Raw genomic sequence first — 14,562 nt, 5'->3', positions numbered from 1 at the left:
CTTCTTAAAACATACATATAAAAACTTAACTATTAAATAAAGGAAGTAAGACATTTGTTCTGTTTATAAAGTGCCTAGCACAACTGAGTCTCAATTTGTGGCAAAGTATTTTCTTCAAGCCTTGTTATACAAGCAATAATTTTTTTCTAACAATTAGCAGCAGTTTAGACAGTAACCTGATGTAATCTTCAAAGCACTAAAAGAATAACGCAGGTTCACAATCTAATCTGAAGCAAGCTGTGTAGGGGATTTGTTTGTAGAATGAATTAGCCAAAACTAGGGCATTGGGTTCCACATTTAGTGAGTATCCCACTGATAGAAAGGGATTTTGATATTTGATGTCCCATCTACTCAATTGCTATGATTTTTTAGGGTGTGATGGCTAGCACAGGAATATTGACTCTCTGGATTTTGCAAAGGGCTATTTTAAAAAAAGACAAACAGTGGAGACAGGAATTTCTCTGATCAAATAGCCAGAAAAAATATATTCTGCAGCTGCTCTTCCTCTTCCACCACACCCATAACCTTTAAAGTGGAGGATGGAGGAGACTAGAGATACCAGTAAAGGCTATCAAAGGCATGACTGTCACCAAATGCTTATGACAAGAATGCTTAGATGTTAGGAATGGAAACATTATAATAGTACAGTAAAGTGCATACATACAGCCATGTAAGAGGATTAATTACCCTTTATGATGGAAATCAACATTCCCAAACAAGTTTGGACAGGTTAAAAAAAAAAAAAAAAGCAGGTGCTTGGCCAAATGTGAAGGTTTGGCCATTTCCAGCCATAATTCCAATTTTGCTCTTAAAATCCAATTGTCCTCTTCTTCAAAGACTGATTTCTTCCATGAGATATTTTTCAATGTCTTAATTTTATGACACATGTAAATTATTACAGACGGTTATGTTCCCTGGGTAGTGCAGAAACCCATTACAGCTATGTCCGCATTAGTAAACGAACCATGCCTGGGAATATTCCTAGACACTGAGGCCAACTGGCACAGAACGGCCAGTATCTGTGCTAGCAAACTGTCCTGGCTGCCAAACAAACTGCACGTTGGGAATTGTCCCTGAACTGTTGTAACCACCAAGCCATGCCCAGGAGTTATTCAGAGAGAACGTCAGGGCCCCGAGCAAGAGTGCTAATTAAAACAGGCTAGGGAATAACCTATCAGTCGGCTAGCGCAGGTGATCATGGTCCAGTGACCCGGAGTGTTCCTGAACATGCTTGAATTTCCCAGTATGGAAGTGGATGGACTGTGAATGTCAAGGTTGCCAGAGCCTTGAACTCCAAAAGATTTGCTAGTTGAATTTAGGCTCCTCTCTCCGCACATTCAGCTGCTGCTTCCAAGAGTGCGCTCTGTTCTCTTACATCCAGCCGTGCCCTTCAAGTAATTCACATAGCCGTGAAGCAGAGGGACCTGGCCTCATTCCCAAAAGCCAACAATAGGTTTCTTTGCTTATCTTTGCTGATCTATACCAGCCTCTTTCACACAGAGGAACTTTGTCTCTTGCAGAATGCTCTGCGCACCTTCGCTCTCCCTAGTCAGCAAAATAATTAGCCGTAGAAGCTGTTGTCCAAGGTCTTTCAGTTATGGCAGTGTCTCTCAGAAGCAAGAAAGGATGTATCTAGGCCATCACCTGTCATCATCTTTGGGTTTTATATGACGCTTTGAGTTACTGTATTCCTCGTATCAGCGGTTTAGGATCCATTGTGAATTACCTTTCTGAATAATCCTTTTGAATTACCAGATTGAGGGGGTTGATTTCACACACCACCTCCCTAGTAAGTGCCAGGTGATAATTTTGCTAACTGTAACTGCTTATTCATTAGCAGCATTACTTTACTGGGGCCGGCTTCCTCATTGCATCAAATCAGTTAATGTAAAGCAGTCAGCTATGAGGTGAAGTCTACTTGAATAACCCATAGAATTAGTGTTGTATAATTAGCGGGACAGAGATCTCCCTTTGGATACCTCCAAGGCACTTCCCTCTACTGACTGCCTAGGAAACGTAAGCGCTTACTTTTAGAGAACTGCTTTTAAAGAAAAGTTAGGTGTGTAAATTATAAGGAGGAGTTTCATCCCCTTTGTGCTTTTAATAATCTCTTTTAAAATAAAATAATAAAAAGTCTAACTTGTTTGAGCCAGAAGTGTTAAATACACATTAACGATGTTGCTTATCAAAATAACAGTGATTATAAGACTTGCAGCTGAAGATTAGAAATACCAAGGTTCAACAACCGTCTTGCAAATTTCTTTACCCAACTGCAGCTGTTTTAACCTCTCTGCTGACAGTTGTGGAATGGGGATTTTCTATGTCACAAATAAAATTCTGCCAACGTTTATCCACCTTGATTCATGATTATACCGGGACTGGAGAGCATGAAATAAAATTCTTTCAGAACTGGCCTTCCTAATATTTGGCAGTGCTCTACCCTAGGGCAGAACAGTATACCTATTACTCAAGTGTTCATGACTTGCATGTTGGAATGAGCTGCTTTATCATGCAGATAGAAATGCTTCTGTGGGCTAAGGAGATTAAATATCTTTCTGAATTGTGCTTGAACTATGGTCCTCTAATAAGGCAGGGTTCATTGAATCATTCAACAGAAATCAGAATACTTTCCAGAGCAGAGAATACTCTTTTTTTTTTTTCTCTCCCAGCAACAAAAGGGAAGACACACAAATACCCCTGCCACACACTGGTAGGCTTATAAAGCCTCTCTGCAGGGACACATAATAGCTTATGTAGCCTTAGGAAGAAGAAAATGGAAAAACAAAATTAAAATACTGGAAAATAAGATTGCCCAGGCATCGCCAGAAAACTGACTAAATAAAACTGTTGAAAAACAGAACATAACCCTTTTAGAACTAGCAAACAGGATATTGTGTTTGATAGCCAAGTGGCTGAGTACTTCATTCACAGGGTCCAATAACAAACTGGATTATTACAATGAGGGCAGGAGTGGCCTGGAGTCCTATATAGTGGAGAAGCCAGCACTCAAGGAATTTCCTACTTAGCATGTTAACCAGTAACCCAAACCTATGAAAGACTTACTCCCGTTCCCATTACTGTAAATTATCACAAGGAAAAATGTTCTTTAACTTCTGAGCCTCGTGATTAACTTTGTTAATTTTCTAGCCAACACATACAAAATTGTTGTTCGGTTTTCCAGACCTCTGAAAAATAAGGAGTTATATTACAGTCACAGCTCTGTATGGTGGCAAAAATTATTCTGATTTGAATTGTTTTGTGAAAGATTTGTTCCAAAAATTAAAGAGTGGCTGTACCAGCAGTAGCTTGTGGTTAGGCTGGCAGAGCCCTGGCCAGCCCATCACATCTGAGCTCGACCCAAAGGGTTCAGAGGACAGGGAGCATGTTCCCTAGGCGTGCCATGACCCAGCGGAGCTCAGAGCCACTGATACAGGCAGAGAGGTTTTTGCTTTTACAGTTGAACTGTTGTTCATGTAAAGTTTGGTTAAATTATTGGTAAAATAATACACAAAGATCAATCAAGTTTGCTACTTGATTGGTCAATATTTGCACTCAAAGACGCGTGAAGTGTTTAAAATTTGCCCAGGACTTGTAGTATAAATAATTCACATGTTTTATTAGAAGACCAAGATAAAATGTAATACTCTTTTGTGATAGATTTCCTTTTGAGTAAAACATGGCTTATCAAAGCAAAAATGGGTGTCAGGTTTTTAGTCTTCAAAGAAAGACTTTTTCTCCTTGATAGCATAAAGGAAAGGAAGTTTTAGTCATTACTTTAAAAAAAGGAAAAGCTAACACATCAGGTATATCAACAGTGAAATTTCATCTTGACTGTATGAATTCTTGAAAATAGAAGAGAGATCCTAATTCTCCTCCAAGATTGTACTTACTGCATGTAAATGAAAATTACCCTCTGGACAAAACAAGCAATCTGGGGTACTTTGATTGTTTTGGTTGTTGTTATTGATTGTTTAAACAAAAGTGGAAGGAGGGGAGGGGAGGGGAGAAGGAGAGACAAATCCCAATAAACTAGAAAGCGTAATATCTTCCACACCATTGCAAATTGATTTCTGACCTCAGAGACGTTTTTCATTGGAAGAAAGATTTATACAGAGTGAAATAAAATGTGTTATTTACAAGCAGATTATGATAACCTCTTCACCTCCTCCTCACAAATTTTTCTAGACAAAATCAGGGTTTCAGCCTGCAATAAAAAGATCTCCCTAGAAAATATTTGGTCTATAAAATAGATTAAAATCCTGATGATGTGTCTGTCTTGCTCTATTAAGTCAGTAGTTATTTTGCCACTTTTTTGGGCAATGTGAGCTAAGCAGGCAAGCTACAGACAGCAAAGGACCCTGTAGACATGAATTTTAAAAATGAAAGTAGGATGAATTTTAAAAAATTAATTTAAATTACCTTTCTACTTCCCTAATCTTTAGATTCTCTGTTTTGATTTAATAATGGGAGACCGTTTTGCAAAGAGCTTCTGTCAGAGGCTGTGTTCTCATCTGTCCTGAACAGAAGTAGCTTCTGAAAGGGCCATGGCCAAATTCAAGGCAACCTGAAGTTCACCTGCTGCTCCTGCCCTAGCTGTCAGAGGAACCCAGGCAGGACCAGGGAGGTGGCACCGCAGCACCTTTGTCACACTGCGAGAGGTCCCCTTCTCCCCAGCTGCTGCCAAGGTGACAGCCGGCACCTCTGCAGATGGTGACCCTGCAGGTCCCATCATGCTGTGTTGAGAGCATACTGCAGCTCCAGGGGAACATCAGGGATTTGATGAGCCATTGGGAGCTAATGGGACTGTGTGCACTTTTTATGTGTGGCATGTGGGCATAGCTTTTGTTTTTCTGTCTTTATTGGGGTCTCCACAGTGTTACGTTTGTAATGTTGAGTTATCTCAGTTATGGCAATATCAACTTTAGGTATGAAATGCAAAATGTAGAGAGCAAGCAAATGTATTTTAGGTAAAAGTTTTCTGAATAAAGCAAACAATAATGTGGATTTAGATGATATGTATAATTTAAATGTGTTAGCTTTTTTTAAAAGGTATATGGAGTGCAGGAAGTGTTGGAAAGAAAAATTACTTTATAAAGGCTGTGATGTTCTCTCAATGAAAACAGAAATAGAGGTTTTTACATTGTTTGCTGGGCTGACACCAAGAGGAGTTTTCATCTGTGCTCAATTGCTTTTATAGATCTGGAGACTCAACAGCCAGAATATGGAATCTCAATGAAAACAGCAACAGTGGTTCCACTCAACTAGTTTTGAGGCACTGCATAAGAGAAGGAGGACATGATGTCCCCAGCAATAAGGATGTGACTTCATTGGACTGGAATGTAAGCTAACTTCTAAGACCGTGCATAGTTTTTAAGTGTCTAAATTTAATTCAGAGGCAATTACAGCTGCTGCTCTGTATCTTTTATATCTGAGGTGACCAGAAGCTCTGTCCTAACCTACTGACCTCTTGTTTGAAATACTCATACTAAGCTGAACTTTCCCCTATATGCTTTAATTTTCCAGGACTGTTGCCATCTTCAAGATAATTAATGATGTATTTTTATCTCTGTTTTAGGAGCATGGGTAAAAATAAACTCAGCTAACTTTAAGATTGAACAAGCAATCTATGTAGTAACGAAGCCTGATTAATAATGTATTTGCATCTCATAGTTACTTTATTTTGGCACATAAGGAGATATAAGCACCAGCTGTACTTTTTATGAGGTTGGACTATCAAGACCCTCTCTCATTTGAATGATGCTGGCCGTAGCAAAACATGTTCACGTTATTGTCTTTATCTTGGTCGGAGCATGTATAGTCATTCTCTTTTTACCTACCCACGTTCTGGGTGGAACTGTTCTGCCTGATGCCCTTTTTACTTTCATCCTGCAAAACCTTCTGTCTTAGATAATATGGTCCTGCACAGAGAAGACTGAAGTGAGCAGAGAGGATCCTGCTAAGAATCCCCAGTGTCTGGGCAGTGTCTTTGAGCAGCTTTAAGGCTGCTTCATGCCTCCTTTCTGCCACCAAGCATTGTAAAAAGAACTTATAAGACCTTGCAGGTACCTTAATTAATTTTGAGATCACTTGCATTCTGTCTGTTTTGCTGGTATTGGTACAGACAGCGTGATCGCATTGGTCTTGTTTTCGTAGGAATACAGATTAAAAATTAAATACCAGAAAGCATTCTTAGCAGTTACATACAGTCTCAGTTGCTGGCCAGAGACCAAGATTCAGTTAATCTTTGCTGCAATATTATTGTCCTTCAGGTGAGCTAGGTGCTTCACAAAAGTAAAAGATAATGCCACTGCACAAATCAGCTTCCCCCATGTATTTTGTATTTGACACAATGAAATAAGTTGGTGAATAGTACAGAAAGCAGAGATAGGTTAACAAAGCAAATAAAGATGAAACCCAAGAAAGTTCATTAATTCTTTCCTGTGGATATCACGGTGAAGAAAAATAGTTGGGAAAAACTGAATTGATGAGTAGGAAAAGAGTAATTGAAAGAGGAAAATATGTAAAGGTGAAGAACAGTTATGAGAAATGTTGTCATTTCAAACATATCGGGCATCCTCTAGTAGTTCCTGTAGTACTTCTCCTGTCGTAGTTCCTTACCTTTCCAGACTTCATTGATCACTTATACTTCATTTGCATTGTCCTAGTACTGAATGTAAGGAAATGTTCCTAGTTTGAACACTTGAAGTGCTTCCAACTTACTTTGAGTTTTCCAAAGAATGTGAATTACCACCAACAAATTTGAATAAACTATACAGCTAGTCCCTTAGCTTTCTTTCCCTTTTCTCTTTTTGCTCTTGTCACCTTTGTTCTGATCAGAGGACCAGATAAGTATATATCACACAGAAGCTGGCTTGGTTTTGGAATTTCTCCCCCTACATCATTAGACATTTGAGTTAAATCTACAGCTGCTCTGACTCACTCTTTTTGGAGGGTTGGAGTGGACATATGTTCTAAAGGATTATTTTATGCCTTTTCCTAATTTTCTATTCATGATGCTAGAAATGCCATCTGCCATTATTGTTTATTTAGAACCATAATATTAATCATATTTCACTGTGAAATTTTAACACTGGTGATATTAAATAGGCTCTTCTCTGGTTTATGTGATTTATGTTATAATAAGAAAGGTTATTTCTAGAGGCCATATTTAGATCATGTCCTTTGGGTACCAAGGGTAGGATTCGTCTGCCTTAGGTTTGACCGTCTAAACTAGTCATCTAGACTCCCTCTTAAGTCAGTAGAAGCAGAGACGTGAGCTTTTGTGCTGGTCTGGGCAGAGTCTAAAGTGAATGGGATCATGAATTACACTCCACAGGTGGGTGATGCTGTTAGTTATAGAGGGAGACTAGGTCACTCTCTTAAACTAAGTCATAACTTCTGGACGTCTGGAGATAGATGGCATGAATCTCACTGCTAATCCAGGTGCTGAAATGTTTCAAGACTAGACGCCCAGCTCTGACAGTACTGATCTCACCAGGTTGCAGAGTGGAGTTCCTTTTTAATTATTCTCATTCTGGCCCAATAACTCTAGCATTGTTGGCTGCAGAGGAGGTATCCTTCAGTGAAGGACTGCATCCAGCAGAATAGATCTATTTTGCTGCTGCGATTCCTGGGCTTTTTTTTCTCCTTATTGGAACCCATGAATCCAGCTTTTCTCAGGCTGTCCATCATGGTACTGGGCCTCTAAGCATGTGTGGAAGTCTATCTGTAGACAAGTAGGAAGCAGCTTGTTTGTGGTAGATAGCGTTCAAGGTGTTGACCGTGAATGTAGGTGGCTCAGGTGTTTAGGTCCTTCTTTCAAGTATAGGTGCCTAAATTTCACTGAAATGGGATTTAGTCGGGATTTAGATGACCAGTTGATGTTTTATAGGCTCTTTATGTCTAAGAAGTAGTACCAGTTTGTTATCTGGAGGAATCCCATAGAATTTGTTATATCTTATTTTCTTTTTCTAATCCTTTTGATTAAATTGCTCTTATCTGGTGGTTTAGTCCAGTATTTCACAATATGTTAGAGGGTTTTATTTCCTCTTTGCTGACTTCAGTAATAACCTTTAGTTTAAATCATAGTATAAGCTGTCTGAATGTATGGGCTCAGGTTTCCCATAAATCACAATGCACAAACCTTAAAAAAAAAGAAATTAAAAGAAAAATGTTCATTGAAACACATTTCATCTAGTATCGACCTTTGCCATTTATATATATCCCAACAGAGTGATGGAACACTATTGGCTACAGGCTCGTATGATGGTTTTGCAAGAATATGGACAGAAGATGGTAAGTCAAACAACATTTATTGTTCTTAAGCATCGAACAGGAATGAACTATAATTTGGATGATTTCTAAACAAATTGTAATATTAACCTTTTCTTTATTCCAGGTAACCTTGCAAGCACCTTAGGTCAACATAAAGGTCCAATATTTGCCCTGAAATGGAACAAAAAGGGGAATTATATTTTAAGTGCTGGTGTTGATAAAGTGAGTTTTAAAAACACATTATTCTAACATATAAATGTGCTGACTCAGTAAGCTTGTGCTGTTGAATTCTGTAAGATTATTTTTTTCTCCTCCAGGCATCCTGGAGAGTTTGCTTTTCTTTAATATGTTTTAGTGCATGTTGATTACATTTTTGAGGCTGCATAAATGTGTACTATTTTTATGTAAAAGATTTTACTTAAAAAAAAACAACTCTACTTGCCCCCTGTGTAAAATTGCATCATAAACGTTTCTCAGTTAAGGAAAGCACTGTTTCCACTACTTATGTTTATAATTTCATCGATTGACTATTTCCAGGAAGGAAATTATCTTAACGATACTTGACCTTTTAGTTTATCTAATTATTGAAACATTTGTATTTGAATAAAATAGATATGACTTCCTATGCAAATATGCAAAAAAACGGTAGTTCTGAACTCCAAATCAAGCAAAACATGGTAGTTTCAGCTGCATGCGTAATAGAGATTAAAATGAACAGATGACTGATGATGATGAGCACAAATCCATTAAAACTGAAACTGGAAAGTACACAGCATTCATCTTGCCTAACTTGATGTCTACAAAATTAGACATCCTTGGCTTCCCTTGTAAAATTGGGAGAGAAAAATGGCGCTTCCAAGTTGGTTGTATGGCCAAGATGAGTTGTATGGCCTGTGTTGCAGTGAGCTGCCCTGATAGTGCTCCTCTCCAGCAACCGACAGAGGGAGTCTAGGGAAACCAGCTCAGGCTTGTACATCTGTTTTGTATGCTAGATGAATCCCTATATTTTCACATACTTGTGAAAATGGGAATTTAGTTTTATTTGTTTTAATACTGGCTTATATTCAGCTACGCTTGTCTCCCAATTGTAGTTCCATTTTTCTGCCAAACATGTTCCCAATAACAGCAGTGATTCTTTAGATGATCCATTGCCAGCAAGATGAGGCATCCTTCATTTATTTTCTGGAAGCATATACTCCCAATACATTGACAATTCACTCACAAGGTGGTATTGAACTTCACAGGGTAGCTGCTGACATGTGCTGTGAGTATGGATTAAACCTGTAGTAAGCAAATTACACTTCTGTCTGTCCCACCACAGTGGCAAGAAATGATATGTACTCTGCTGCTAAATAAACATTTCACTTGGTGGTTTAATTGTTAGAAATGTAGTATCGCGTAGTTTTGGAATAGAATTCAGTTTGCATCTTTGAAAAGGGGAAAAAGTCCTCTTTGAAGAAGGTAACTGAAACAGCTGTAACAAAATGTGTATTAAAAATGTGTACTGCTGTCATCTAGCATCATTCAGACAGAATATGCCCATCCTTAGTAGTTATAGTACTTCATGTAGGGGTGATACTTCCTTATCTGCACTTAGATTATTATTTTGTAATGTTTGGAAGTGATTTCTGTTTTTTCAGCTGTTCAGCACACAAGGCTCTCTGCAGTCAATAATTTTATCAGTCCATCTTTTAGAATTGCTCCTCAGTGAGGGTGCTTTCTGTTTGTTTTCTCTGAGCTGAGCAGTCACTAATCTTTTTTTCCCCCCTTCTTTCGGATGCAGACAACAATAATCTGGGATGCTCACACAGGAGAAGCTAAACAGCAGTTTCCTTTCCATTCAGGTAATTTCTGCATAACTCCTGTTGGTAAAATGAAATGCAGTTTGTAATTTTGTCAATGTAATTTATCCTTTTGTAAAAACCTATCTGCCAGAGAGAAGTTTGAACCAAGTTTTTTTGTGCTTTAACTGTCCTGTGTATCATGGCTTATGGGTTTATTCTTTTTGCAGAAAGACTGGGTTCTGTGCGAATCAGCTTTGAAAGTCAAACTGATTCTAGGAAAGGATTTATACACCAGCCATGTCTACCTAGCTGAATGATTCTGTCATTATCTATGAGCTTGAATAGTACCAAGTGGTGATTTATGAAGACACTTTTCGGTGGAAATGTCTTCCACTCTTTCTGCTCCTGTTGCAATGAAGCTGACTTGAGACAGAAGCAAATGGATCTCCCATGTGCATTCACCACTGAAAGCATGAAAATCCTCAGGAATTTCTTAACTTTTAATTTTGACTTGAAGTTCTTCAGTATTTTTTTTTCTCTGATTATCAGAAGTCAATTGCCAACCTTGAGTTTCAAAATCTCGCTGCACCAAAACTTTACTTGGATGGTTGTTCATAGACCTGATCTGCTTCAAGAAGACAGCAGATGTCACAGATACTAAGTAATCTTGAGCAACAGGCAATCATTGACATAATCTTAAATTTACTTGAGACCAGACTTGTAAGATGATGACTGAATTCATGATCCAAACTGGATAAGTTGTCACAGTGAAGTATTTTTAAGGGACATAGTCAAACTGAGTTTAAAACCACCAAAATATTCCAGATTCTGATGCTAGAAATGTTCATCTTCCTGTGTGCTCACTGTAACTAATAATTTTTTTAATACAGCAGGCTTTCACAAGGTGCTTAATGGTGTTTAAAAACATGTATTTTACTACTCATTTTCAAACGTTAAGTTGCACAAGCTTTTCGCCTCAATTTCTAGTTTTGTCATTCTCACATTTTCACATATGTTACAAGTATGCAAGAGCAATTGAAGTGGTTATTGAACAGAAGACAAAAAGTATGTCCATGCACACAGCAGATCCATACTCTGCATTTTGTCACTCATCTTCTTGCTTATTAATTCAGCTGTCAGTTTGAAGGAGCCGGTGTCTGCTGACAGATTTTCTCACTGTGGCATTTATTTATCTATCGTAACTGTTCCACAAAAGCAAACTATGCACTGTATAGTGATGTAGTTAATGAAACACTTAAGCCTTTTAATCCCTAACTATTGATCTAAGTTGTTGCAGATTCAGAACTTTCAGAATCATGTTCACTGATGCGTAGCTGTCTTAGCAATGATGTACATCAAGGACATATCACTCCATTCCCCTTTTAGCTAGTTGAAAACTTAACTATGTCTTGCAGTGCAGTATGCCAGTGTCCATCTACATTCATACATTTTTTAAAAATTCTTTTTTACATGTGCTGTTTGTCTTTGGACCATAAGACACGATTGAATTGGGGATGTGGAGAGGCTAATTATTTTTTTTTTATTATTATTTCACATATGTTTTCACAGGGAAGTAAAGCAATTCGTTGTTAAGGAAACTGTTGATAGGCCAAAAGCATATGTACAACAATAAGCCCTTTAAAATCAGTTGGAGCCTTTGTCCTCACAGAAGTCTAAAGCTACAAAGACCGTGTCCTTCTTACATCACTCACTCACCAGAACAAAGTAACAGCAGTTTCCTTACCGTATCTGGAATCTGAAAATCTTGTCTACACTAGGATGAAAGGTGGCATTTTAACAATTAAAAGTCTAGTCTAGACAGACTACAGTTCCTTTAACACATAGTTGTGTGGTGTACTTCTTTGCATACTTCTTTGAAGTCCAGAGATAGTTAGCCTGACAATAACATAAATTTTTTACTCTCGGCTGCTTTACAACAGCTTGTTTAGTTTACAGCCATATGGACAAAACTGTCATGTTAAAATAAAGAAGTAAAGGAAGACTCTTTCGTCTAGGCCTTGAAAGCCTCTTTAGCACTGATGTTCCCATGTAACTTTAAGGTTTTATGGTCCAAATATGTAACTATGTGGATAAGTAGCTTCTACAGTTTCATTATTCTTTGCAAAATTATGAGTCATCATAGGGCATTTGATCAAAATATGTGTTCACTAAGCTTATTTCTTTAAGGCGGAGTGGAATAATCCAGTTTTCACATCTAGTGATAGATGCAGACTGATGTCTATGCATGCAGGAACAAATTGGTTAAGTGATACAATAAAAAGCATTTGTATGACCCAGTTTTAGACATCTAAGTGCTCTGAATCACTCCCTGCAGAGGCTTAACTCTCTCCACTTCTGAGCTCATAATTCTGAATCACACCTAAATTTGATCAGAAAAAGCTTAAATTAACTGATAATTAATGTAACACTTTTATTGTTGGTATTTATTTTAGCTGTATTTCTTAGGGGTTTGTTGCGGCTTTTATTAGATGATATTCTAATTGTTTTTATGCAATTGGCCAGTATCGTGTGGTTTCGGAGACACTTTGGCAATTTGATTACTTGCATCAAAAACCATGTTTGGTTGTTTTTTCCAGACCATTTTCTGTAGTTACTTATCCAATAAACATATGATTAAATATACCAATAAATGAATCAGTATTAATTATCAACACTCTATGATTCAAATTATGCTGCAGTGCAAATCCATTGCTTTAGGTGCCAGTAGCTCTCAGAAAATTACTTTTCAACTCCATACGTTTCATACTAGATATTAGCCCTCAAGGCATATCGCTATTAATGAAGATAGATTTTTGTTTGCTCTGAAACAGTAATATGAAGCTTGCAGCATAAAAATAAAGACAAACAGGCAGTTAGAGAAACAAAATCATTTTCTGTTTCATGATCCTTATTCATGTTCATTGGAAATCTCAGAAGTAATCAGCCTTCCTCACACAATTTTCCTTTGTATTTCTGCAATTTAGAAATCTCTTGCCTATCACTCAGAATTATCGAGCTTTTTCATTAACATTCTAAAAAATTATTTTTTTTAAACAATTTCAGCCCTCCATGCTCATTTAGGGAGCTACCTGATGATTTGGAACATGACGTGGTTCAGTCTCATCTTGCAGTTCATTAAAATTATAGCAGGAAAAAACATACTTAAATATAATAGGCTTGGCAGCATGGATATCTTTTCACCTCTGTATTACAAAATTATTTATCTGAACGTATTTGAATAAGGCATTTCTTGATTTCATTTAAATGCTAAACTTGCATTGTATTGTTGCAAGCAAAGAGATTCAACTTTGCTTCCTATATGCTGGTCTTGTTTCTGACACATTTGCTTCTCACAGGAGTGTGCTGAGAATGAAGATTTCTGTATTTTAGCAAGTCTTATGTCATCCTCTGGAGGGCAGCTGAACTCTCTCTTGAGCAAAAAACCAAGCAGCAGTCACACAAACACAAGCAAGCTCTATGTCAGGAGTTCCCTCCTACTCCTGCACATGCTTTCAGTCTCCAGTGACATGCTGTAAAAGGGGTTTTTTTGTTGGTTTTTCCACGCTTTTAGCAAAGCGTGTGTGTTGCACACAGGCACTAGTTAGATGTTCACGTGCTGTCTGTGTACAAAGTTCCATTACTTCAGTCCTAGTTAATATCAAACCCTCTACAGAAACTCTTCCTCTCATTTCAGATGAGCTTTATCAATGTCTCTATCTTAAATCAGTCCCCAGCTAAATTAAACTGAAAGTAGATATTATTAATTCACGTGTCTGCAGAGAACGGTAGGTTTTTGTTGGTGGTTGCATAAAGATAGTGCAAAGGATGGTGGTCACCTGCTTCTTTTCCCTCCCGTGTGTTGTGCCTGGCATTCACAGGAACATTTTTTTCTAACCCAGATGAAGTTATCCATGTTTTTTCTGGATTAGTTTCTTTGCTGAGCTGGCTTACAGAGGAATGAATGGTAGAGAAGTGTCCAGCGGGGAGGGTGGAGGCAGATTGTTTTGTCCCCTCTTATGTAACTTTACCCAAAAGATTTTTATAAATAGGTGCCATACAGAGCATCCAGATTACCCACTCCAAGAGAAAAAATAATTTGTGCCCTTGTGGCTGTCCCTGTCATCCCGGTAACTGGTTGTAGGTGACTAGTTTTTAGTCTGTTTGATCCAGACGTGTGACGGGAGGAAAATTATTTGGGATGACTGTTTCTTTGCTGTGTTCCTTGATGTTCTTTCCATTGTTTGTACTTCACAGCTCCTGCTCTGGATGTAGACTGGCAGAACAACACTACTTTTGCCTCCTGCAGCACTGACATGTGCATTCATGTATGCAGACTTGGCTGTGATCGTCCTGTTAAAACCTTCCAAGGACACACAGTAAGTTTAAGAAGTCCAAAATGTTAGTGATAAAGTCACAGCAGCATGTTAAGATGACAGCAGAAGATGTGTTTGCAGGGTGTGTTCTAGCACCAAAGTTGTTACATCCCATTGCTTTCCTAAAAGCA

At 38.0% G+C, this 14,562-nt stretch overlaps 1 protein-coding gene across 7 annotated transcripts in view; it reads left to right on the top strand.

Annotated features, from left to right (window-relative positions):
- TBL1X (transducin beta like 1 X-linked) overlaps window positions 1-14,562 on the top strand; it is a 202,474-nt gene that overhangs the window by 178,633 nt on the left and 9,279 nt on the right. For all 7 annotated transcript variants that reach the window (XM_074606827.1, XM_074606818.1, XM_074606867.1 and 4 more), the window contains 5 exons: window positions 5,198-5,339; window positions 8,232-8,295; window positions 8,399-8,496; window positions 10,058-10,118; window positions 14,313-14,434. In XM_074606827.1, coding sequence (XP_074462928.1) covers window positions 5,198-5,339; window positions 8,232-8,295; window positions 8,399-8,496; window positions 10,058-10,118; window positions 14,313-14,434 — 487 coding nt within the window. The remainder of the gene's footprint in view (window positions 1-5,197; window positions 5,340-8,231; window positions 8,296-8,398; window positions 8,497-10,057; window positions 10,119-14,312; window positions 14,435-14,562) is intronic.

This window comes from Larus michahellis, chromosome 1, assembly GCF_964199755.1.
Source record: "Larus michahellis chromosome 1, bLarMic1.1, whole genome shotgun sequence".
Taxonomy (NCBI): domain Eukaryota; kingdom Metazoa; phylum Chordata; class Aves; order Charadriiformes; family Laridae; genus Larus; species Larus michahellis.
The sequence above is the reverse complement of the archived record's forward strand: the minus strand, read 5'-3'. Positions and strand labels throughout refer to the sequence as shown.